The 25,779-nt window shown below is 38.2% G+C and overlaps 1 protein-coding gene across 1 annotated transcript in view; it reads left to right on the forward strand.

The window, feature by feature from the left end:
* Positions 1-25,779, forward strand: part of GABRB1 (gamma-aminobutyric acid type A receptor subunit beta1) — a 447,299-nt gene that overhangs the window by 308,799 nt on the left and 112,721 nt on the right. The window contains exon 5 of the mRNA XM_004009810.6: positions 16,789-16,871. Coding sequence (XP_004009859.1) covers positions 16,789-16,871 — 83 coding nt within the window. The remainder of the gene's footprint in view (positions 1-16,788; positions 16,872-25,779) is intronic.

The raw sequence follows: 25,779 nt of genomic DNA on the forward strand, positions 1-25,779 counted from the left end.
CCTCAATCATTGCTGTCACTAGTCGGGAATAACTGGCTGTAAGCAAACTAGAAACAAAAACAAAAACATCAGTAGATGGCCGTGGTGAAGGGCGGGGAGAGAATCAGAAAAGTTATCTGCTTGGGTTTCACCTTAAAATCAATCAATAGATATTGAAATTACACCCCTGGGAACAAAGAAAAGACATGCCTAAGCTGAGTGCCGAATAATTGGTGCTTGTGAACTGTGGTGTTGGAGAAGACTCCTGAGAGTCCCTTGGACTGCAAGGAGATACAACCAGTCCATTCTAAAGATCAGCCCTGGGATTTCTTTGGAAGGAATGATGCTGAAGCTGAAACTCCAGTACTTTGGCCACCTCATGTGAAGAGTTGACTCATTGGAAAAGACTGATTCTGGGAGGGATTGGGGGCAGGAGGAAAAGGGGACGACAGAGGATGAGATGGCTGGATGGCATCACTGACTCGATGGACGTGAGTCTGAGTGAACTCGGGGAGTTGGTGATGGACCGGGAGGCCTGGCCTGCTGTGATTCATGGGGTCGCAAGGAGTCGGACACAACTGAGTGACTGAACTGAACTGAAGCTTAAGTGACCTGTACACTTTTCTGGCAATATATTTTCAGTTCAGTTCAATTCAGTCACTTAGTCATATTCAACTCTTTGCGACCCCATGGACTCAATATATTTTATCTGTCTCTATTAGGTAAATTAATCGGGCATCTGATAGATTATCTCCAAACCTATTTAAGGGCAATCATTCAAAAAAATGATAAAATCATGTAAAAATATAAAACAAACAGGGGTCAAAGATTTCAATAACTCATTAATTAAGGAGAGAACTAGTGAGATATTGTAACTAGTTTCAAGGAGAATCCAAGGGATGAAAGTGAAAGTAAAAGTGAAGTTGCTCAGTCATGTCCAACTCTTTGCCACCGCATGGACTGTAGCCTACCAGGCCTCTCCGTCCATGGGGTTTTCCAGGCAGTGGGTTGCTATTTCCTTCTCCAGGGGATTTTTCCGAACTAGGGATTGAACCAGAGTTTCTCACATTGCAGGCAGACGCTTTACCCTCTGAGCCACCAGGAAAGCCTGTGGAGTAGACATTCTGAAAAGGCGTAATATAGCGAAACTATGTCACAAATAGATGTAAACTGGCAAAATTGTCAATATTCACAGGGCAATATCAATACCACTGCAATTCTATGAGTAAGAATTATTTGCATTACCATCACGTTTCTATAGTGCACAGTATTGCAAAATAGGTCTCAGACAATGAAAGTGAGATGACCCTAACCACTAGGCAAAACTTCTAGTAATCTTTCTGATTCATTTCAAGTGTTAGTCACTCAGTCATGACCAACTCTTTCTGACCTGATGGGCTATAGCCTGCCAGGCTCATCTGCCCATGGAATTCTCCAGGCAAGAATACTGGAGTGGATAGCTTTTCCCTTTGCCAGGGAATCTTCCAAACCCAGGGATGGTACCCAGGTCTCCTGCATTGCAGGCAGATTCTTTATCATCTGAGCCACCAGAGTTCATTTCAAAATCTTTCACAATTTTCTCTACTAAAGGAGAGGTAAAGTCCTTTCTGAATTATAGATACAGATACACATAGAGTGCTTATAAATTCAGATCTACACTTTTGCCACAGGTCAACAATAAACTTAGAAACACAAAACTAAGGTCATAATACATTTGTCTCCTTTGACAGAACAGGTTTTTCTTCTGAACCCCAAACAATTCCCAACACAGAGGGATACTGTGGAGACCTGAAGAGATATATATGCAAGATGGCGAGTACTGTTCTTTGCACTCTGATATTTCTATTTGCACTGTTAAGTGTGCATTAAATTTATCTATTAAATATAGCAATTTATTTGTGGAAACTTGAAAGTGAAATTTAAGAAATGATTCTTAAGAGGGAGCTGTTACTTATACCATCTTCTATTTACATTTGTTGTTCAGTCGCTAAATCATATTCGACTCTTTATGACCCCATGGACTGCAGAACACCAGGCTTCCCTGTACATTCACTATCTTCTAGTGTTTGCTCAAACTCATGTCCATTGAGTTGGTGATGCCATCCAACCATCTCATCCTCTGTCGCCCCCTTCTAGTGGGCTACACTTTGTGGGGTCACAAAGAGTTGGACATGACTGAGTGACTAACACTTTCATTTTCTATTTACATAAGTGATATTAAAAGTTGTGAATGTTTTCAAATGCACCACTTACTATGTTATTGATAATTAATTAGTACAAAATTCAGAAATAGTAAGCCAATAAACTGCATTCAAACATTTAAAAATATATAAAATTCAAGAATTGTTTACTATGAGTCATCATGTTGTCTAAATCTATATTATTGTACATATGAAATATTCAAAATTAGGTTTTATATGTTTATTGCACAATATTTTCTTAATAAATAATCAGAATTTAAATACAAGATTTATTGGGTGTAGCATTTTGAGTTTACTCAGTAGGATAATGGTCTCTACTAAAATGCAGTTCTAATTTACACAGTTTATAATAGGGATAATAAGACTGTACCATTTGTTTATTCATTTAAATGGTCAAGGTAACAAAACAGCCTTTGTTCAGAGTACGTAATTGCCACAGTTAATTGGAACACTCAGTTTTCCATAAACCTGAAAATGGTCATAATGAATTTCATTATTCTCAAGAGTAATGGTGACAGGAATTACTTTGTTTAATGTAACATAGGCAAAGCTCTATATATCATTTCCCTTGTTTAGGAGAATATATTTTAACTTCAACAATCCATATATATGCTCATGTATGCTTCCTGAATTAAGTGTATTTAGAGGGATTTTGTTTTGTTAATTTTTATTTTGTGGGGTGGTGATGGAAAAGGAAAGATAAGAAGAAATTTACATTTATTGAATTTCTAGGGACTAAAACTTTCTGTACTTAAAAGGCGACTACTCTTAAAATGTAGGTAATTCATGGAATTATACAATTTGCTTACACCTGCCTTAGTTTAAGTGTGGTTCAAGCATCTTCATAACCCTAGAAATTACCTAACTGACAATAGTCTGTGGTTGTTTTCCTAGCAAATGCACTCAAGATAATCTCTAGTAATAAACTGAATTCAGTGGAGGAAATGGATCTTTATCTTAAATCTATATTCCAAGCAACACTGGCATAGTTTTTTTTAATAAACACAGCACACTGTTCTTTTTCTGTCTTCTTTCAGTTCAGTTCAGTTCAGTCACTCAGTCGCATCCGACTCTTTGCGACCCTATGAATCGCAGCACGCCAGGCCTCCCTGTTCATCACCAACTGCCGGAGTTCACTCAGACTCACGTCCATCGAGTCTGTGATGCCATCCAGCCATTTCAACCTCTGTCATCCCCTTCTCCTCCTGTCCCCAATCCCTCCCAGCATCAGAGTCTTTTCCAATGAGTCAACTCTTCGCATGAGGTGGCCAAAGTACTGGAGTTTCAGCTTTAGCATCATTCCTTCCAAAGAAATCCCAGGGTTGATCTCCTTCAGAATGGACTGGTTGGATCTCCTTGCAGTCCAAGGGACTCTCAGGAGTCTTCTCCAACACCACAGTTCAAAAGCATCAATTCTTTGGTGCTCAGCCTTCTTCACAGTCCAACTCTCACATCCATACATGACCACTGGAAAAACCATAGCCTTGACTAGACAGACCTTTGTTGGCAAAGTAATGTCTCTGCTTCTGAATATGCTATCTAGGTTGGTCATAACTTTTCTTCCAAGGAGTAAGCGTCTTTTAATTTCATGGCTGCACTCACCATCTGCAGTGATTTTGGAGCCCCCAAAAATAAAGTCTGACACTATTTCCACTGTTTCCCCATCTACTTCCCATGAAGTGATGGGACCGGATGCCAAGATCTTTGTTTTCTGAATGTTGAGCTTTAAGCCAACTTTTTCACTCTCCTCTTTGACTTTCATCAAGAGGCTTTTTAGCTCCTCTTCAGTTTCTGCCATAGGGGTGGTGTCATCTGCATATCTGAGGTTATTGATATTTCTCCTGGCAATCTTGATTCCAGCTTGTGTTTCTTCCAGTCCAGCGTTTCTCATGATGTACTCTGCATAGAAGTTAAATAAGCAGGGTGACAATATACATTCTTGACGTACTCCTTTTCCTATTTGGAACCAGTCTGTTGTTTCATGTCCAGTTCTAACTTTGCTTCCTGACCTGCATACAGATTTCTCAAGGGAGGTAATGATTTCACTGCTTCCTTAAGTTACATATTAATATCATTAATTTACACATTAATTCTATGCTAGACACTGGTTTGGACATTGGTAAATGGCTCATTGTGAGGTTACTTCTCTTGCAGTATTACCATCTATTCAAGAAGCACACAAGAACAAGTTATCAAACAAATAAATATATAGTTATGATAAGAAATGTATATATATTTCTCTATATATATCATTTATAAGGAATGATACACACACACACACACACACACACACACATATATATATATATATATATATATAAGGAACTATATATCACTTTCAAGTACCAAAATCTATCCTGTTTCAACAATTTAGGAATAAACCTGACCAAGGAGGTGAAAGACATATACATGGAAAACTATAAAACATCAGTAAAGGAAATTGAAGATGATTCAAAGAAATGGAAAGACATTTCATACTCTTGGATTGGAAGAATTAATAATGTTAAAATGGCCACTCTACCCATACCCAATCAATAGATTTAAAATAATACCTATCAAAATACCCACAAAATTAGAACTAATAATCCTAATATATAGAGAACCATGAAAGACCCAAAATGTCAAAACAATCTTGAATAAAAAGGACAAAGCCAGAGGCATAACCCTTCCGGACTTCAGACATTATTACAAAGCTATAGTAATCAAAACAGTGTGGTATTAGTATATACCATACAGATCAATGAAACAGAATAGAGAGCCCAGAAATAAACCCAGATATCTACAGCCGATTAATCTACAAGAAGAATACAAGAATATAAAGTGGAGAAAAGCTAGTCTCTCCCATAAGTGGTGCTGGGAAAGCTGGACAGGTACATGTAAATCAATGAAATTAGAAAATTACCTAACACTATATAAAAAATATAAACTCAAAATGGTTTAAAGACCTAAGTATAAATCATGACACCATTAAACTCCTAGAAGAAAACACAGGCAAAATATTCTCTGACATAAATCATAGCAATATATTCTTAGATTAATCTCTCATGGTAAAAAAATAAATAAAGCAAAAATAAACAAGTTTGACCTAATCAAATTTAAAAGCTTTGCACAGCAAAGGAAACCATCAGTGAAACACGGAAACAACCTGCAGGGTGGGAGAAGATATTTGCAAACTGATGAAATGGAAAACCCCTTAAATGTCCATGATGATGTAGTTTTCTACTGAAAAATGTGCAATCCTGACATATTAAGATTCGAAGGGAAGAAGAGAGAACCCTAAACATAGTTACAAGCATACAAAAGCCCCACAGCCATTGGGAAGGGGCGATGAAAGTATATATACCACAATGCTGTTGGTAGTCATATTAAGAGTAATATTTCCCTACTAATTTTAAAATATTTTTAATGTTTACTTGTTTAATGAAAAAAAAATGATTTCACAAGCCCTTCTCTTAGTCTCATGGGGAGCTGGAAATTTCCCACAATTTATGCTATTGCCTTACTTGTATTTAAGTGGGGTTCTGTTTTGCTCCTCTACAAAAAGCCGTTGTCCTAAGACAATGCAGTATTTTAATGTTCTATCGCTCTTAAATCTTATTTCACTCCTTCAATAATATTTGGAAATTACTTTGATTACCTTTCACTAAATGTGTCAATTCTTTGTTCTGAGAGAAATTGTCATGTGGCAGAGCAACAAAGCAGTTTTGCAAATAAGCCAAAAAAATGAATAGCTGTGAAAGTCCATTTGCTTTATCTCCTAATTCTAAGTCCTTATTTAACTATCCTGCACTTATTGATTACCAAATCATGGCATTCCATCAAAAGTAAACGTTTTCTTTGAATTTGACTTTTACTATAATTTCTAAGTCCATTTCACTTGCCATTTAAGGGCTTATTATTTTAATTGCTCACAGTTTGTCCACTACAGATATTGCTGATTATTAAGATAATGACAAAAAATGTGTTATAATTTAGAAGTGACCTTGTTTTTTCTGCCACCTAACACATCTCTCAACTGACTGTTGTTAGGAAACATTAAGCATGGTAGAAATTTAACATATGCCTTTATACTCCACAGATATGTGAATATAGTGATATAATTTGGGAAAATAGTCTATTTTGAATTCAGCAATACATCTATGTAAAACATAACTGAGATTATCACTGGGTCCTTGACAAGGGTCTATTAATTACTATTGCCCTCTGAGTACTTTCTGTTATTGCCCCTGCCCCAGGCTGCTCTGATTTATGAACAGCTTTTCATATTCACAAAGTGGCTCATGAATCACTCTGGCCCAACAGAAATGAATAAAAATGAGCCCATTTACACAACATTTGGTATATAGCTAATTACCTGAAAATGACTGCTTGGGATTGCACTGAGAAGAGTGTCATTAACATTCAGCACAAAAAGTACAAAACGGAGGGAGAAAAGAAAGCAGAATCAAAAAAAGAAAAATATAAGAGGAGCAACAAGAATGCTATTGACACAGTGTGAGTAAAGTAAAGTGTTAGTTGCTCAGTCATGTCTGACCCTTTGAACTGTAGCCAGCCAGGCTCCTCTGTTCATGGGATTTCCTAGGCAAGAATACTGGAGTGGGTTGCCATTTCTTTCTCCAGGGGATCTTCCCCACTGAGGAATCAAACCTGCATCCCCCACATTGCAGGCAGATTCTTTACTGTCTGAGCCACAAGGGAAGCCTTCAAAGCATCACCAAAGAGTACTTAATGACATCATCCAAGAGAAGAATGGTTAAGTAAACAGCAGTAAATGTAAAGATTAAATACAGTGTAAGTTCAACTTTATTAAACAATATACTTAGAAAAAAGGAAATTACTAATCAGATTGTGGCAATGAGACTGTGGGTCATCTTTATTCTGTGTATAGTTTTCTGTTTCAGATGTCTTACTATATTGTTGTTTAATCACTCAGTCGTATCCAACTCTTTGCCACACCATGGATTATAGCCCATCAGGCTCCTCTGTCCATGGGATTTCCCAGGCAAAAGTACTGGAGTGGGTTGCCATTTCCTTCTCCAAGAGATCTTCCTGACCCAGGGATTTAACCCACATCTGTTGCTTGACAGGTGGATTCTTTACCACTGAGCCACCTGAAGTCTTTTGTTTTACTATGACCCTACATTAATCTTACAATGTACTTGTGTTAGTAATTTTACATATTATTCCTGTTGTACAGTCATTAAGTCATGTCTGACTCTTAGAGACACCATGGACTGCAGCACACCAGGCTCCCCTGTCCTTCACTATCTCCCGGAATTTGCTCAAATTCTTGTCCATTGAGTTGGTGATGCTATCTAACCATCTCATCCTCTGCTGACCCCCTTCTCCTTTTGCCTTCAATCTTTCACAGTATCAGGGTCTTTTCCAATGAGTCATCTCCTGGTATCAGGTGTCCAAAGTACTGGAGCTGTAGCTTCAGCATTAGTCCTTCCAATGAATACCTTATATGTATGTATGTAATGTATTTAGAAGCATACAATTTAAAAATAATAATGGGGCTTCCCTAGTGGCTCAGATGGTAAAGAATCTGCCTGCAATGCACAAGACCCAGGTTTGATCCCTGGGTCAGGAACAGTTCCTGGAGAATGGAATGACTACTCACTCCAGTATTCTTGCCTGGAGAATTCCATGGACAGAGGAGCCTGGTTAGGGTTAACTGAGAGATTATTATGTACCAAGCATTGAATTTGATTATTCATAAGATAACCCTCTTCTTCTTGCCTGTTCTATTCTATATTCACTTACATAATACCTCTGTTTGTGGAATACAACAAACTTAAGGCATCCAAAAGCTAACCAAACACACCAATCAAATAAGAGTAGGATTGAACCATCTCCTTCCTGAGTGATTGTCATGCTTTTGTGATAATGTATACATTTGTCTAAGGTAATATATTTGTATTTCTAGAAAAATGGCAGAGCTAGTAGTCCCAATTGAGACATAAGCATGTTCTCCTTAGCTATTTCATTAAATCAATAGACAAAGGCTCTGTCTTCTATCTTCTGCTACCTGACATATTGAAAAACAACAAAAAATTGTGACAGCAGAAAGGTGCAGCTGGATATTTGTAACTGCTGAAGCTTCCATGCTTACAGTATTGCCTGATTCCTACTAAGTCTTCCATCATTTTTATACCCATTATTGAGTGGCTAAAAGATGCCCTAAATTAGTGATAACTAAATGAATACTAAAAATATATAGTAAGGTCAACTCTTAGTTGTTTAATATGTTTTACTGCTAATGGGAGAAATTTTACTGAACCAATTGTTCTCTGCTTGGATTTATCTGACCTGAATATAATAACTGGAAATATAATAAAATTTAGCTCCTGGGTCTAGAGTATCTGAATTTGAATCGCCTTTACAGACTGTGTCAACTTGGAAACATTTTCTAACCTCATCAGATATCAGTTTCCTTATCTTTGAAACTGGCATAAAATGGCATCAACATAATCAGGCTTTCATAAATAATAAATTAAATAGTGCTTATATGGTAGTCAGAATAACAGCACCCTAAAGAGGTCTATGTCCTAATTCTCAGCACCTGTAAATACGTTTCCTTAGGTTTCAACAGGGATTTTGCAGACAGGATTCATATAAGGATTTTGAAGCAAGATTATCCTGGATTATCTGGGGTGAGCCCAATGTAATCACAAGAGTTCTTATACAAGGAAGGCAGGAGAGTCAGTGGGGAAGGAGATGTGAGGACAAAAGCGGACGTTGAAGTGATGGAGGAAGATGGAGGAAGGGGACCTGAGCCAAGGCTGCAAAGCTGCCTCTAGAAGCTGGAAAAGGCAAGGAAATGGATTCTCCTGGAGAGCCTCCGGAGGGAACACAGCCCTACTGAAACCTTGATTTTAGAACTTCAGATCTCTAGAATGTAGGAGCATAGATCTGTGCTGTTTTAAACTACTAAATTTACGGTAACTTGTTGCAAGAGCAATAGGTAACTAATACAGTAAGTATGGTGCTTGGCACAGTCCTGTCATGGAGGATTCTAACATAGTATTATCTAAGATCACTCTGCCTCTTAAAATCTAAATAAAAGTAGTTTAAACACACAACCCATTACTTGTGGGAGTCCAATACCTTCTGCAGGGTTGCTGAGGCTTCCCAAAGGGCTTTCTGATTTGACCATCTCTGGCTTTGAAGTTCCAGTTTGGCTGAATTGATTTGATTTATAGAATACTGTTTCATGAATGTTATCAAGATATGGAATTCAGTCATTTTACAAGAATGAAAATAAAACATTTACATAAGACTTTACTGGGCTGGGAAGTATTGGGGAAAACCTTTATTTAGGTAAATAGAGAAAAATTTTATTATAATAGCAGTGTAAAAATCTTAAAGTTGAATACTGTCTTACAAAATGCTTTGCTACTCCATCATGTTGCTTTTCCACACCTAAATTCCTCACAAATCTCACAGCAGTTTACCTCCTTTTGTTTCTTTATCATTCATGTCTTTTTTTCTCAGGATTTCACCTTTAAATACCAAGGTATTTTCCTAAACATAATAGCTTACCAAAAGCAAAATTTGGTGCCAGTTATGCAGATGGTGACTGCAGCCATGAAATTAAAAGACGCCTGCTCCTTGGAAGAAAAGTTATGACCAACCTAGATAGCATATTCAAAAGCAGAGACATTACTTTGCCAACAAAGATCTGTCTAGTCAAGGCTATGGTTTTTCCAGTGGTCAGGTATGGATGTGAGAGTTGGACTGTGAAGAAGGCTGAGCACCGAAGAATTGATGCTTTTGAACTGTGGTGTTGGAGAAGACTCCTGAGAGTCCCTTGGACTGCAAGGAGATCCAACCAGTCCATTCTAAAGGAAATCAGCCCTGGGTGTTCTCTGGAAGGACTGATGCTAAAGCTAAAACTCCAGTACTCTGGCCACCTCATGCAAAGAGTTGATTCATTGGAAAAGACTCTGATGCTGGGAGGGAATGGGTGCAGGAGAAAAGGGGGATGACAGAGGATGAGATGGCTGGATGGCATCACTGACTTGATGGACGTGAGTTTGAGTGAACTCTGGGAGTTGGTGATGGACAGGGAGGCCTGGCGTGCTGCGATTCATGGGGTTGCAAAGAGTCGGACACAACTCAGTGTTAGCTACAGGAAAAAATCTATGCACACATTGGTCATGACTTAGGCTAACCCATCCATCATCTTTCATTGGTTTCTTTGGATGATGAATCTAACATGGGCTAAGGGTACAGCCTAGAGGCCAGAGGTAGCCATGGGACATTCTCCAAACAAACTTACAGAGGGATACTGATATCAGTCTTATACTGCTACTCACTATCACTCTCAACAATCTTAGGAGTATGATTAGGAAATAGAATTGTCAGGCTTTTTTCCTCTTTACTTTTTCATATTCATTTTATATGTGCATGTTAAGTCAATTCAGTCATGTCTGACTCTTTGCGACCCTGTGGACTACAGCCATCCAGGCTCCTCTGTCTGTGGGATTCTCCAGACAAGAATACTGGAGTAGGTTGCTATACCCTCCTCCAGGGGATCTCCCCAACCCAGGGACTGAACCCGAGTCTCCAGCATCTCCTGCACTGGCAGGTGGGTTTTTTACCACTAGTGCCACCTGGGAAGCCTCCTTTTATATAGATTATGTTAAGTTGTACAGTTATACTCTACAGAGATCATGTTTAAAACCTGGAGCTCCTCCCTATAAGATTGAAGATTATAGGAAAATCTCAGCATAATTCATTCATTTACTCAAGTGTCCATTCTTACTTGCAAAAATTCACACTCCATATGTATATATGTATACATGCTTGTATGTGTGTGTGTGTGTGTGTGTATGTGTGTGTGTGTGTGTGTGTAGCTTGGTTTTAAGCTACTTAAGGACCAGGACTTCCTGGATGTCTTATCAGCAATGAGAGTCATGTTGCTCTTGGACATCAAATATACATGAATTATGATTACAGTGATTCTTGGAGTAAATGAGCATGCAGCACACAAATTAATACATAAATACTATAGCAACATGATTTCCATTCATTCCAAAGTATCATGGGGCCATAGTTTAACTAACAGCCTATTATAGTGTTCTGACCTAACCTTCAAAATGTCAATAAATTGGATTATAATGTAAGTCATTCTGAATGTCTTTGAAAGAAGACAGATGAGTGTTATGCCATCACGAATCTGTACCTCTGGAAAGTCTGAGTTCAGAAAGACAATCATTTGATACTTTTGCCTTTTGCTGGTTCTACCCTATTGTACTTTCATTTGCCAATAGCCAATAGTCATATCTTCACACACTGAGAATGAATGATTAAGTGTGAACATTTTAAAAAATTCAAAATATGCTTCAATTTCAAAAGCCCTCAACCTATCCAGTTTTGTGACCTTTGGCACCTTTAACTCCGTAGAAGATTTTTAATATCAGACTGCTTCAGCCACAATGTTGGGAACATTTCCATGAGGATGTGTTAATTAGTTGTAGAGGTGACTTAACCACTGCTGAGCAATCGCAAACAAATGGAAACATAGAGAACAGTCATTTTTCAAGATGTTCATTGTTGCCTCACACCCAAGACAAGAGCCGAACAGCACTCTGCCCAACAAAATGACATCGTTTTGTTGATGCTCCTGAGAATTCTCGCTGAGTAATTTTTCTCACAAAGAGCTCAGGATTGTCAACTCACTTAGCCATATGTATTACAAAATCTAGAGATACCAAACTCTTAAATTAGCAGAGACTGACATTCTGTTGCATAAATTTCTATGGGTCACAACATGAATTTATGAGTACGTGCTTGTGTAGGGGTCCCTGTCTGAGTTTTAGTAATTCCTCTCTTGTTAGATGAGAGACCCTTTCTGGTCCCTGGTGATAGCATTTGTTTGTGCCTAGCATTCTTTCCTGCCCTTAACAATAATTTGGGGAGTGTTGGCACATAATCCAAGTTGAGCCAGTGAAATCCTCTTGAGAATTCAAAATTTGGAACATCTAGATTTGAAGAAGGACGTTGTTCCACTAATGTCAGTGCTCTGTAGAGGAAGTCAGGAATTTCGCACAGCTCGAGTTCTGGAAGCTGCCTTGACCGCCTCTTTCTGAATTGTGATGACTTAGTTCTCTTTGGTATCTTAATGGGATTTGGGGCAGGAGAAATGAACTCACCCAAGCAATCACAGTTGAAAACTCATCAGGTTATAGGTAGAGTTCTGGTGTGGTATACAGATTTCCTATGTGATATCAAAAAAATTCTCATATGTATTGATTGCTGAATGGATTGATCATAACACATAGCAATGGTCAATTCCATTATGCTTTTCAAAATTCGTTTTTTGGTTTTTTTTTTAATCACTCACAACTGTAGTACCCATAAGCATGAGACATGTTATTCATTTTACTGACAATGCTTTGTTGGCATTTCAAACTGCTTTGTAAAACCTCCACAGCCTTACAATGTGTGAATCAGTGGTTCAGCCTGTCCTGATGTTGATATGATGTGGTAAACTAACCATATGACATGTCGAAAAATGATGTCAATTAAGTTAGAAAAGCTGACAAGGGGGTTCATGTAGTGTTCTTAAGTATCCCCAAAGTTGCTTTGTTCCACACATATCTTATTTTAATTTTATTTAAATATTGCATTTATCTTAAACTATAAGCATGTACACTGTAATGTGTCCTATGCCACATTTTAATGCATTCTAGGCCATCATAATATCAACTTGCGCTGCCAGGTTAGTTTATGCGGAGCATGGAACACCAAGTAAAGTTTCCATTTTTTTAAGCTGGAAGAAAATTGCTTTACAATATTATGCTGGTTTCTGCATACAACAACACAAACCATATATATATATATATATATATATGCCCACCCTCTTGAGCCTTCCTTCCCTTCCTCCCATCCCACCCCCTAGAGATCATCACAGAGCACTAGGCTAGGCTCCTTGTGATACACAGTAGCTTTGCACTAGCTACCTGTTTTACACATGATAACGTATATATGTCAATGCTACTTTCTCAGTTCATTCCATCCTCAATACTATGTACAGCAGCAGCAAGTATCTATTAGAGATCAACCACCTATGCTACTGCTGCTGCTGCTGCTGCTGCTAAGTCGCTTCAGTCATGTCTGACTCTGTGTGACCCCATAGAGGGCAGCCCATCAGGCTGTGCTGTCCCTGGGATTCTCCAGGCAAGAACACTGGAGTGGGTTGCCATTTCCTTCTCCAATGCATGAAAGTGAAAAATGAAAGTGAAGTCGCTTCTTTGTGTCCAACTCTTAGCGACCCCATGGACTGCAGCTTACCAGGCTCCTCCATCCATGGATTTTCCAGGAAAGAGTACTGGAGTGGGGTGCCATTGCCTTTGAATGTATCTAAAACCTCTGCAAAGGTGTCATTGATTATACAGGTGATTACAAAGCAAATGGACATTTTTTCTCTGAATTCGGGGTAGCCCATGACTGGTCATGTAAGATTTTAGAGGCAAGTGTTTCCATATTTGTGAGGATTTTCTCAATACCACACAAATAAAATACAAAACAAACATAACTGGCACTGAGGAAGATTGAAGACCATAACTCTTATCATAATTCCTGCTTTCATGTGTGCTCACATTAAGATAGATGTCAACATTTGAACTTATATAATAAATCTGCATTAACAACATATGGCTTTCACTTATTTCATTTGTATTTTATATATTGAGGTTCTCTGTAAGTTTCCATTTTGTTAAAAGTCTCCTTAGAGGAAAAATGTTTGAAAGCACCATTATAGCAGGGTATTTCCACTGTGGCACTACTGACATTTTGGAACATTGTTAATTGTTGGGGCGGTACTGCACGCTGTAGGATGTTTAGCTGGCATCCCTGGTCATACCCCCACTAGACACCAGTATCAACCCTCCACCCCAAGCCTGATAATCAAAGCTGTCTCCAGATGTTGTCAAATGTCCCCTGTTGGTAAAAACAATTCCTGGTTGAAAATAATTGGCTAAGTCATAGGATCATAAGGATGGCTGCACTTTAGTAATTCCTAGAAAACATTCACATTTTCACAATCCTTTTTATTCATAAGCAGCAGTTAAACAAAGAATATGGTAGAGAGATGATGTTTTTAAGTGCTTTTAAATATTTATTATGTTGTCTTATTGAAGATGTTTGAAACACTTAGTGTTAGTTTATCAGTTGTATCCAACTCTCTGCATCCCCATAAACTATATTTCCCAGGCTCCTCTGTCCACGGAATTCTCCAAGCAAGAATACTGGAGTGGGTTGCCATTTCCTCCTCCAGGGGATCTTCCCACCCCAGGGATCAAACCCTGGTCTTCTGCATTGCAGCCAGATCCTCTACCATCTGAGCCACCAAGGAAGCCCCCACTATGCAGACCAAAAAAGAATGTGGTGGAATTGTATTTTCAGACAATGAAAGCTATTCATGATATATTGTGAAATGAGAAAAATCAATCAAGTCACATGATTATGGGAGCAGAAAGCAAAAGTAATCTACTAAAACCGTTTTATGTGCTAATTCTAGAATACAACCACAACTTATGTAAAACATTTGAAATTCTTTAAATTAAACTTTAAAATTCCTTTTACTCTTGCCTAATACTCAAATAAATCTGATTAACTGACCAACATTTTATCTAAGAGAGGCTTAAAAGAGAATCTTCACTTTTAACTTTCACAAAGAAACCCAAAGAAAAATTAGGATGGTCTAAGGTTTATGCCTAATACTGTTTTAAGGAAGAAGGTGCCTGTTAGTTTAACACAAATCACCAAAACAATAACTTGCCTTGACAGCTTCACAAAACACAGGTATGAAAAGAACTTTTTCAAATTTACATACACTGTTGATGAGCAGCAATGTTGCAAAATTTTAAATGCATATACCTTTTTTTCTAACAATTCCCTTTCTAGAAATAGCCAGTCAACATACTCAAGTATCATAGAGTATACCAGTATATTCAGAGCACCTCTATTTATTAAAGTAAATGATATTAAACAACATAAATACCCACTAGAGGGTGGTGAGGGAAATAAATGATGGTATTTCCATACAACTCAATACATTGTAGTAAATTTTTTACAGATGGCTTATTATTTACTAATATAGAACCAAATCCAAGATGCATCATCAATGTAAACATGCTAGGTTCAGAACACGGTGTGCAGTAGTCTTCTAACAAAGAAGTTCCCCCATAAGAAGATATAGTTGGACTTCTATTTATATTTGGGAATTTTCCAGTGCTGTAACTCCTGGGCCTTAAGATTAAAAGGAAAGCTTATTATTAAGTTTGAATTTTGAATTAAAAAAATCATTATTACACCTTATTTTGTGAAAAGAGGACAAGGTAATTCACTTTTTTGAGAAAAATATTTTGCCAGTCCCAAAGTGATATCAAATGTATGTGTGAGTGGACTAGCCCTAAGACTTCAGTTCCTCTCAAACACTCAGCACAGTCCACGAAACTAGCCCAGCCGTGAGAAAACAGAGGGATCGTGGAAACCCAGGTAGGATATCTAGAGTCAGGATCCCTGGGTCTGCATAAATACATAAGCCAAACTGTAGTTGGTAAATAGGGTGTAAGCACTAGGATAGTATTTCTTTACTGGCTATATGCTATGGGCCAGGGACTCAGAGATGAATCTAACAAATCTCTCTAATAGTGGGCAGTGCAAGGCATTAAAAGTCATGAAGGACAAATTTTGTTGTTTTTTTGCTTTTGCTGTTTTATCATTAGGTTGTAGCAGGAGAGGGAGGTAGGCTTTGATGCATAACATAGATAGATGTTCTCCTCCTTGTAAAGCCAGCCATGCTGCAGATATTGACAAAGACATTGCTAGGATGCTAGTGAATATAGGAAGGGCTGTGGGATAATTTATAGCTATAATAATGGCCATCCTTCATGGGGCACTTACTAAGTATGAAGCACTGGGTTGAGAGCTTCATACCCATTATCTCTTTTAATCTTCACAGCCATTCTATGCAGTAGGTGTTTTGATTGATGGGTGAACTGAAGCTCCTGGAGATATATTAACTAGCCCAACCTCACATGGCTAGTGAGCAGCAAACAAAGACTCAAATTCAATCTGCCTGTCTTCAATTTTTATCTTTTATTTACTTTTATTTTTTTAGATCATTTTACTATATTTCTTTTTTAAATTTTTTAATTGGAGGATAATTGCTTTACAATGTTTTGTTGGTTTCTGCCATACAACACCACAAATCAGTCATAACTATATATCTCTTGCCTCTTGAGCCCTCCTCCTTCCCCATCCTCATCCCACCCCTCTATGTTGTGATAAAGCACCAGGCTGGGCTGCCTGTGTTATATAGAAACTTCTACTAGCCTATATATGAAATCTAGAAAAATGGTACTGATGAACCTATCCCAGGTAATGAATGGAGATGCAGATTTAGAGAACGGAGTTTTGGATACAGAATGGGAGGGAGAGGGTGGAACAAATTAAGAAAGTAGCATTGCCTATCTTTAAAATTTTTTAATCACAAAGCTTTGATGCCATCTAGTAGGCATGATTCAGGGCTAGAAAGCCTGGAAATGAGAGTCACCATCTTTACGATGTTCTTTTCTCTCTCTCACCCTGACAGGATCACAACCACAGCTGCGTGCATGATGGATCTACGGAGATATCCTCTGGATGAACAAAACTGCACCCTGGAGATTGAAAGTTGTGAGTTAACTTGGACAGGGGGACAAAAAAAGAGGGATGTTTGCTTGAGCTAATTAAGTGCAAACTCACACTGAGTAATTGGCACCGGGATAATTTCAGCTACACTCCCCTGCCGACTTTTCAAAGGGTTCACAGTCTAGTAACATTTTCCTCTGTATTGGCAGTTATCTTTTTGAATCATTAAGGAAAGTCCACTCCTTTTAGCTGGACAATTTATAAATTCATGCTTTCTCCTTCTCAAAATCAAGTTTCTTCCAAGACATTCCAATACCCAAGCTGCATTAGAGAAGGGAAATATTTAGTTTGAAAAGACTTTGTGAGATTGTCTTTGGTTCTATAGTCTGTCTGCCTGAAGGACTGTAAATTGTTGTCTAGAAAAACACTGTGATAAAGTCTTTCTTCATGGAGGGATGAGATGATAAATGGTATTGTCCATTTCTCATCTTGTGGCTTGTAGTTTAGGTTTGTCCTCTTGGGCTGTTTTTCATTGATTAACAATTAGAATATTTTAGTCAATAAGAGTTAATCTGATTGATTATCTTTGTTTCATTGTTTCTCAGTCATCAACATGCAGACATTTGATTCCATTTGTTGTGAATACAAGGCCAAGGCCATTTCCTGATTTTCAGGGACAGAGAAAGTGCAGTAGGTAATTCAGAGCATTGTAATACAACTTAATGTAATGTAAGAATAGACAGGTATTTATTTAGATCATTTAAAATGCTTTCCAAATCTAAACTTCAAAATGGTAAAGAAAAATGGGAAAATTCCAAGTGATCCTCTAGTATTATTGAACAATAAATGTATTCCCCATTGTCTGACTATTGAGTAATTACATTCATTTTCTAGTTTTACTGAATATAAACATAGAACTAGATAAAGAATGCTTATGTAGATATAGATTCAGATATAAATATTGATCTATTACCTCTAGAACCTGGAATGAATAACATTCATCAGCTGTTCTTTAATTAATATTCTAATTTTAAAATATATAAATATGTTGGCTGAAAGGTATTAATATATGAAAGTATTAATAGTGACTTTGGGTTTAAATGCCAATGACAAGCAAATTCATACTATAGGAATGAAATATAAACCCAGTCATTTGTTATGGGCTAATAATGTTTTACAAATAAGACAGAACTTTAGCTAAGCAGGTAAACTGTTAGCTGTTGGAACATGGAAAGAGAAAGATGCTCATTTATATAGGTAGCCTTTTACCCTCAGTCTCCTTCCACTGATTGTGATTTTTTTTACCTTTGCTTCTGTTGAACCACATTAGGATATGGCAATCTGTTAAAATTCTAACATCTTATGTTTACAGCATGCACTTTAAAAAGCAATGAATTTTGACAAGTACTGGAATTGATTCTGTGGATAAATTGCTAGTGCTAAAGTTATCAACATTCTCTCCCCCAAAATATTTTATTTTATAATGCATAGTGAGTCTTTCTATTATTACAAGTTTACATTTTTCTTTAAGTAGGCAATTTCTTTTATTCCTATTTAGAAAATAGATTACCTTTAGGACCATTTAGCATATCATATCATGAGCCAAACCAAAACTATAAATGAGGCAGAATTAACCATAACTTTTGTGAGGCAAGGATTGGGGGAGGCCCAAACAATCAGAGAGTCCAAAGTTATCATAAGATATGATGTCAGGCAATAAGTAGTGACCCAGGCATATGATAATCTTTGAGGCAACTCAGTAAGATGCAATCAGTTGTCTGGGTAGATGGATGAGGCATGGTAACTGGGACCCTAAAATCAGCTAATATATAGGACTGTACAGAATTACCATCATCAAAAAAATCTACAAAGGGTAAATGCTAGAGAAGATGTAGAGAAAAGGGAACCTTCCTACACTGTTGGTGGGAGTGTAAAGTGACACAGCCATTTGGAGAACAGTATGAACATTCCTTAAAAAACTAGGAATAATCTACCATTTGACCTAGCAACTCCACTACTGGGCATATATACCCTGAGAAAACCATAATCAAAAAAGACATATGTGCCCCAATGTTCATAGCGGCACTGTTTACAATAGCCAGCACACGCAAGCAACCTAGATGTCTCTTGAGAGATGAATGGATAAAGAAGATGTAGTACATACATACAATGGAATTTTATGCATATATACTCAGCCATAAAAAGAATGAATTTGAATCAGTTCTAGTGAGGTGGAAGAACCTAGAGTTTGTTATACAGAGTGAAGCAAGTCAGAAAAAGAAAAACAAATACAGAATATTAATGCATATATATGAAATCTAAAAAAATAGTATTGATGGACCTATTTACAGGGAAGGAATGGAGATGCAGATGTAGAGAACGGACTTACGGGCACAGTGTGGAAGGGAGAGAGTGGGACCAATGGAGAAAGTAGCATCAACATACACATACTGTCAAGTGTAAGATGGATAGCTTGTGAGAAGTTGCTGTGTAGCACAGGATGCCCAGTCTAGTACTCTGTGACGATGTGGAGGGATGGGGTGTGGGAAGGGGAGGGAGGCTAGGGAAGGTGGGCTAGGTGTATATAATTATGGCTGATTTGCATTGTTGTAGGGCAGAAACCTGGCTTCCCAGGTGGCACTAGTAGTAAAGAAACAGTCTGCCAATGCAGGAGACGTAAGAGGCAGGTTCGATCCTTGGGTAGGGAAGATCCTCTGGAGGAGGGCATGGTAGCCCACTCCAGTATTCTCACCTGGAGAATCCCATGGACAGAGAAGCCTCATGGACTACCATCCATAGGGTCTCAAAATGTCGGACACAACTGAAGCAACTTAGCAGGCATGATGGCAGAAACCAACACAACTTTGTAAACAAATTTTTAATGTTTAAATTAAAAATAGAAAAAAAAGAAATAGAGTCACAGATGTTAAAAAAAAAAAAAACTTAAGCTTACCAAGGGCAAAAGAGGGTTAGGGATAAATTGAGAGACTGGGATTGACATATACACACTACTATATGTAAAATAGATAACTAATAAGGACCTGCTGTATAGCACAGGAACTCTGGTCAATACTCTGTAATGACCTTTATGGAGAAGGAATCTTAAAAAAAAAAAAGAGTAGATATATGCATATGTATAACTGATTCACTTTACTGTACAGTAGAAGCTAAGTCAACATTGTAAATCAATTATACTTCAATAAGTTAAATATACACATATAGGACTGTGTGGGCAGACTGTGACCATCATAAAGTGAACCAACAGCAGGTCACAGAACCCTAGTCCCTGAAGAACCTAAAGCAAAGAAGTAATTCAGTCAGTAAGAATTTGTGTAATGAGGAGTCTATGAAGTCAGGAACTCGGGAGAAAGGGAAAAGAACAGGGAACTGCATTCTATTTGCCAGGCAAAAGCTAGGCATTAATCTAACACCTCCATAGCAGAAGATAGACCTGTTATCTTAATGACTAAAGGTCTATCTCTAACAGCATTTGAGAGATAATGTGAGTTTCAGAGAAGTCAAATAACTTCCCCAGGGCCATAAGGCAAGGATAGTGGTGAAGTGGAAATTCAAACCCAGGTAATCTATTCTCTATAATAGAATCCTGCAATTAACAGGTGAGCAAGGCAACAGGACATCAATGATTAGAATATAGCACCAGTCAGAACCACTCTCAGTTAGACTGAGGGTGCTAAATCAACCAAAGATGGGTTGAAATTATCCCTAATAAAAGTCGATTCCAGAAGCTGAAACAGAATTTAGCTCTTTGGTCAAGGGTCAAATGATTGCAACTGTGGAGAAAGCATAGTCTCTGGATACAGGAAACCAAGTACTCCTGATTCCATTGGTGTTGCTGCTGCTGCTGCTGCTAAGTACCCCCCCCCAAAAAAAATTAAAAGCTTCAAATGACAACATTGCTTAGCGCCAATACTTTCCTTGAAATGTATCTCTTCTTAACAATAGATAAACCAATGTAAAGAGGTCTTAAATCTTAAGAGGAATAACTCCCAGCAACAAGGTAACATATGGCAATAACAGAGAGTCCAAATGAGCTTTGTTTGTTCCTGCCATAAGTATATAATCAATATATGCTAAGCATTAATAAATACTGAATCTATTATCTATTTTTTAACTCTTCAAGAAGAAATGTGTGTTGCATTATTTACTGAAACAGATCTCCCTGAATTGTCATTTTATGAAGACCATAACTGAGCTTTATTTATTTTTTTAAATGTAACATTGTGTTTACTTAAGTCATTAATTAGTATCAATGATAATGATTCCTTATATTCTTAGATATCCAATACATTATTCATTTCTCCTTTGGCTGATATATGGGAAAAAACAGAGGGACAAGTTTTTATGTAGTGACATAGGAAAAACAGATTATTCATTAAGATAATAGGTGAATGTTAAACGGAGGCATTGTTGCTTCACTGTTTATTTTTCCTGATGGTTTGTTAAGCTTCTTTACTGTTCCTTTTTTTTTCTTTTAACAACTTAATGTCTTCATGTGAAGTTGAGGGTATAATGAGTGTGAATTTCAGTATCTTTACTGGATATATCAATACCTTAAGTGAAAGTTCAGCTCATAATAATTTATGTGGCTTCTTGTACTAAACTTTTCATATGGGTTAGTGCATGATGAAGCTAAGTAAAGAATTAATAATTCCTTCTCAGAAGTCACACGTGATTTGTTTTGCTTATTAAAAGTAAGTCTACTACTAGAAAATTGGGATACTTAAGTTATTGGTCCCTAAATATCTTTCCTTGAATATTAAAATCTGCTTATTTTATGTCAGCTTCTTTGACAAATCATTTTCTGTTATCTTTAGTTTTCTTTACTTCCCAGTGTGTTTCATTTATTCAGTCACTCACTGCATTACAAAAGGTGTGATCAAGACTACTAACACAGATAAACCATTCAGTTTGAAGCTTCTGCTTGCCAAAATAGTTCACTGCAGATGGTGACTACAGTCATGAAATTAAAAGACGCTGCTTACTCCTTGGAAGAAAAGCTATGACAAACCTAGTCAGCATATTGAAAAGCAGAAACATCACTTTGCCAACAAAGGTTCATATAGTCAAAGCCATAGTTTTTCCAGTAGTCATTCCAGTAGTCATGTATGGATGTGAGAGTTGGACTAAAAAGAAAGCTGAGCACCAAGAACTGATGCTTTCAAGCTGTGGTGCTAGAGAAGACTCTTGAGAATCCCTTGGACCTCAAGATCACACCAAGCAATCCTAAAGGAAATCAACCTTGAATACTCACTGGAAGGACTGATGGTGAAGCTGAAGCTCCAATACTTTGTACGCCTGATGCAAAGAGTTGACTCAATGGAAAAGACCCAGGTGCTGGGAAAGATTGAGGGTAAGAGGAGAAGTGGGCGGTTATTATATCATGGACATTAATTTGAGCAACCTGCAGGAGATAGTGAAGGGCAGGGAAACCTGACGTGCTGGAGTCCATGGGGTTGCAAAAAGTCAGACACAACTTAGCAACTGAAAAACAAAACTGCTGCTTGCTTCTGATATTTCAGGAGCTTAAGCTAGAAGAAGCTCAGACTTTAGGACAAAGAAACAAATAACCTAGCTGTAGATCTTGTACTCTCTAGTTTATGGTCTTGTAGTCATAATGGAGCTTTAAAGGGATTACAAATGAAAGGGCCTAGTGTCAGTTGGGGAACATGATTGATAAAGTAGACATTTCACCAATGTAAGATTGGATGACTAGTTTTCTGCAAGTATGGTTTCAGTGTGTCTGCCCTCTGATATCCTCTTGCAACATCTACTGTCTTACTTGGGTTTCTCTTACCTTGGATGTGGGATATCTCTTCACAGCTGCTCCAGTAAAGTGCAGCCACTGCTCCTTACCCTGGACGAGGGGTATCTCCTCACCGCCGCCCCTCCTGACCTTGAATGTGGAATAGCTCCTCTAGTCAATCTAATCACACTAGGACCACAGCCTTGTCTAACTCAATGAAACTAAGCCATGCCCATGGGGCCACCCAAAACGGATGGGTCATGGTGGAGAGGTCTGACAGATTGTGGTCCACTGGAGAAGGGAATGGCAAACCACTTCAGTATTCTTGCCTTGAGAACCCCATGAACAGTATGAAAAAGCAAAATGATAGGATACTGAAAGAGGAACTCCCCAGGTCAGTAGGTGCCCAATATGCTACTGGAGATCAGTGGAGAAATAACTCCAGAAAGAATGAAGGGATGGAGCCAAAGCAAAAACAATACCCAGCTGTGGATGTGACTGGTGATAGAAGCAAGGTCTGATGCTATAAAGAGCAATATTGCATAGGAACCTGGAATGTCAGGTCCATGAATCAAGGCAAATTGGAAGTGGTCAAACAGGAGATGGCAAGAGTGAACATAAACATTCTAGGCATCAGTGAAATAAAATGGACTGGAATGGGTGAATTTAACTCAGATGACCATTATATCTGATGACCATTATATCTGATGACCATTATATCTACTACTGCAGGCAGGAATCCCTCAGAAGAAATGGAGTAGCCATCATGGTCAACAAAGGAGTCCAAAGTGCTGTACTTGGATGCAATTTCAAAAATGACAGAATGATCTCTGTTTGTCTCCAAGGCAAACCATTCAATATCACAGTAATCCAAGTCTATGCCTCAACCAGTAATGCTGAAAAAGCTGAAGTTGAACGGATCTATGAAGACCTACAAGACCTTTTAGAACTAACACCAAAAAAAGATGTCCTTTTCATTATAGGGGACTGGAATGCAAAAGTAGGAAGTCAAGAAACACCTGGAGTAACAGGCAAATTTGGCCTTGGAATGCGGAATGAAGCAGGGCAAAAGACTAATAGAGTTTTGCCAAGAAAATGCACTGGTCATAGCAAACACCCTCATAGACTCTACACATGGACATCACCAGATGGTCAACACCGAAATCAGATTGATTATATCCTTTGCAGCCAAAGATGGAGAAGCCCTATACAGTCAACAAAAACAAGACCAGGAGCTGACTGTGGCTCAGATCATGAACTCCTTATTAGGAAATTCAGACTTAAATTGAAGAAAGTAGGGAAAACCACTAGACCATTCAGGTATGACCTAAATCAAATCCCTTGTGATTATACAGTGGAAGTGAGAAATAGATTTAAGGGCCTAGATCTGATAGATAGAGTACCTGCTGAACTATGGACGGAGGTTCATGACATTGTACAGGAGACAGGGATCAAGACCATCCCCATGGAAAAGAAATGCAAAAAAGCAAAATGGCTGTCTGGGGAGGCCTTACAAATAGCTGTGAAAAGAAGAGAAGTGAAAAGCAAAGGAGAAAAGGAAAGATGTAAGTATCTGAATGCAGAGTTCCGAAGAATAGCAAGAAGAGATAAGAAAGCCTTCCTCAGCAATCAATGCAAAGAAAGAGAGAAAAACAACAGAATGGGAAAGACTAGAGATCTCTTCAAGAAAATTAGAGATACCAAGGGAACATTTCATGCAAAGATGGGCTCGATAGAGGATAGAAATGGTATGGACCTAACAGAAGTAGAAGATATTAAGAAGAGGTGGCAAGAATACACAGAAGAACTGTGCAAAAAAGATCTTCATGACCAAGATAATCACGATGGTGTGATCACTCACCTAGTGCCAGACACCCTGGAATGTGACGTCAAGTGGGCCTTAGAAAGCATCACTACGAACAAAGCTAGTGGAGGTGATGGAATTCCAGTTGAGCTATTTCAAATCCTGAAAGATGATGCTGTGAAAGTGCTGCACTCAAGATGCCAGCAAATTTGGAAAACTCAGCAGTGGCCACAGGACTGGAAAAGGTCAGTTTTCATTCCAATTCCAAAGAAAGGCAATGCCAAAGAATGCTCAAACTACCGCACAATTGCATTCATCTCACACACTAGTAAAGTAATGCTCAAAATTCTCCAAGCCAGGCTTCAGCAATACATGAACCGTGAAATTCCAGATGTTCAAGCTGGCTTTAGAAAAGGCAGAGGAACCAGAGATCATATTGCCAACATCCGCTGGATCATCGAAAAAGCAAGAGAGTTCCAGAAAATCATCTATTTCTGCTTTATTGACTATGCCAAAGCCTTTGACTGTGTGGATCACAATAAACTGTGGAAAATTCTGAGAGAGATGGGAATACCAGACCACCTAACCTGCCACTTGAGAAATCTGTATGCAGGTCAGGAAGCAACAGTCAGAATGGACATGGAACAACAGACTGGTTCCAAATAGGAAAAGGAGTACGTCAAGGCTGTATATTGTCACCCTGCTTATTTAACTTCTATGCAGAGTACATCATGAGAAACGCTGGACTGGAAGAAACACAAGCTGAAATCAAGATTGCTGGGAGAAATATCAATAACCTCAGATATGCAGATGACACCACCCTTATGGCAGAAAGTGAAGAGAAACTAAAAAGCCTCTTGATGAAAGTGAAAGAGAAGAGTGGAAAAGTTGGCTTAAAGCTCAACATTCAGAAAATGAAGATCATGGCATCTGGTCCCATCACTTCATGGGAAATAGATGGGGAAACAGTAGAAACAGTGTCAGACTTTGTTTTGGGGGGCTCCAAAATCACTGCAGATGGTGACTGCAACCATGAAATTAAAAGACGCTTACTCCTTGGAAGAAAAGTTATGACCAACCTAGATAGCATATTCAAAAGCAGAGACATTACTTTGCCAACAAAGGTCCTTCTAGTCAAGGCTATGATTTTTCCAGTGGTCATGTATGGATGTGAGAGTTGGACTGTGAAGAAGGCTGAGCACCGAAGAATTGATGCTTTTGAATTGTGGTTGTTGGAGAAGACTCTTGAGAGTCCCTTGGACTGCAAGGAGATCCAACCAGTCCATTCTGAAGGAGATCAACCCTGGGATTTCTTTGGAAGGAATGATGCTAAAGCTGAAACTCCAGTACTTTGGCCACCTCATGTGAAGAGTTGACTCACTGGA

Source organism: Ovis aries, chromosome 6, assembly GCF_016772045.2.
Source record: "Ovis aries strain OAR_USU_Benz2616 breed Rambouillet chromosome 6, ARS-UI_Ramb_v3.0, whole genome shotgun sequence".
Taxonomy (NCBI): domain Eukaryota; kingdom Metazoa; phylum Chordata; class Mammalia; order Artiodactyla; family Bovidae; genus Ovis; species Ovis aries.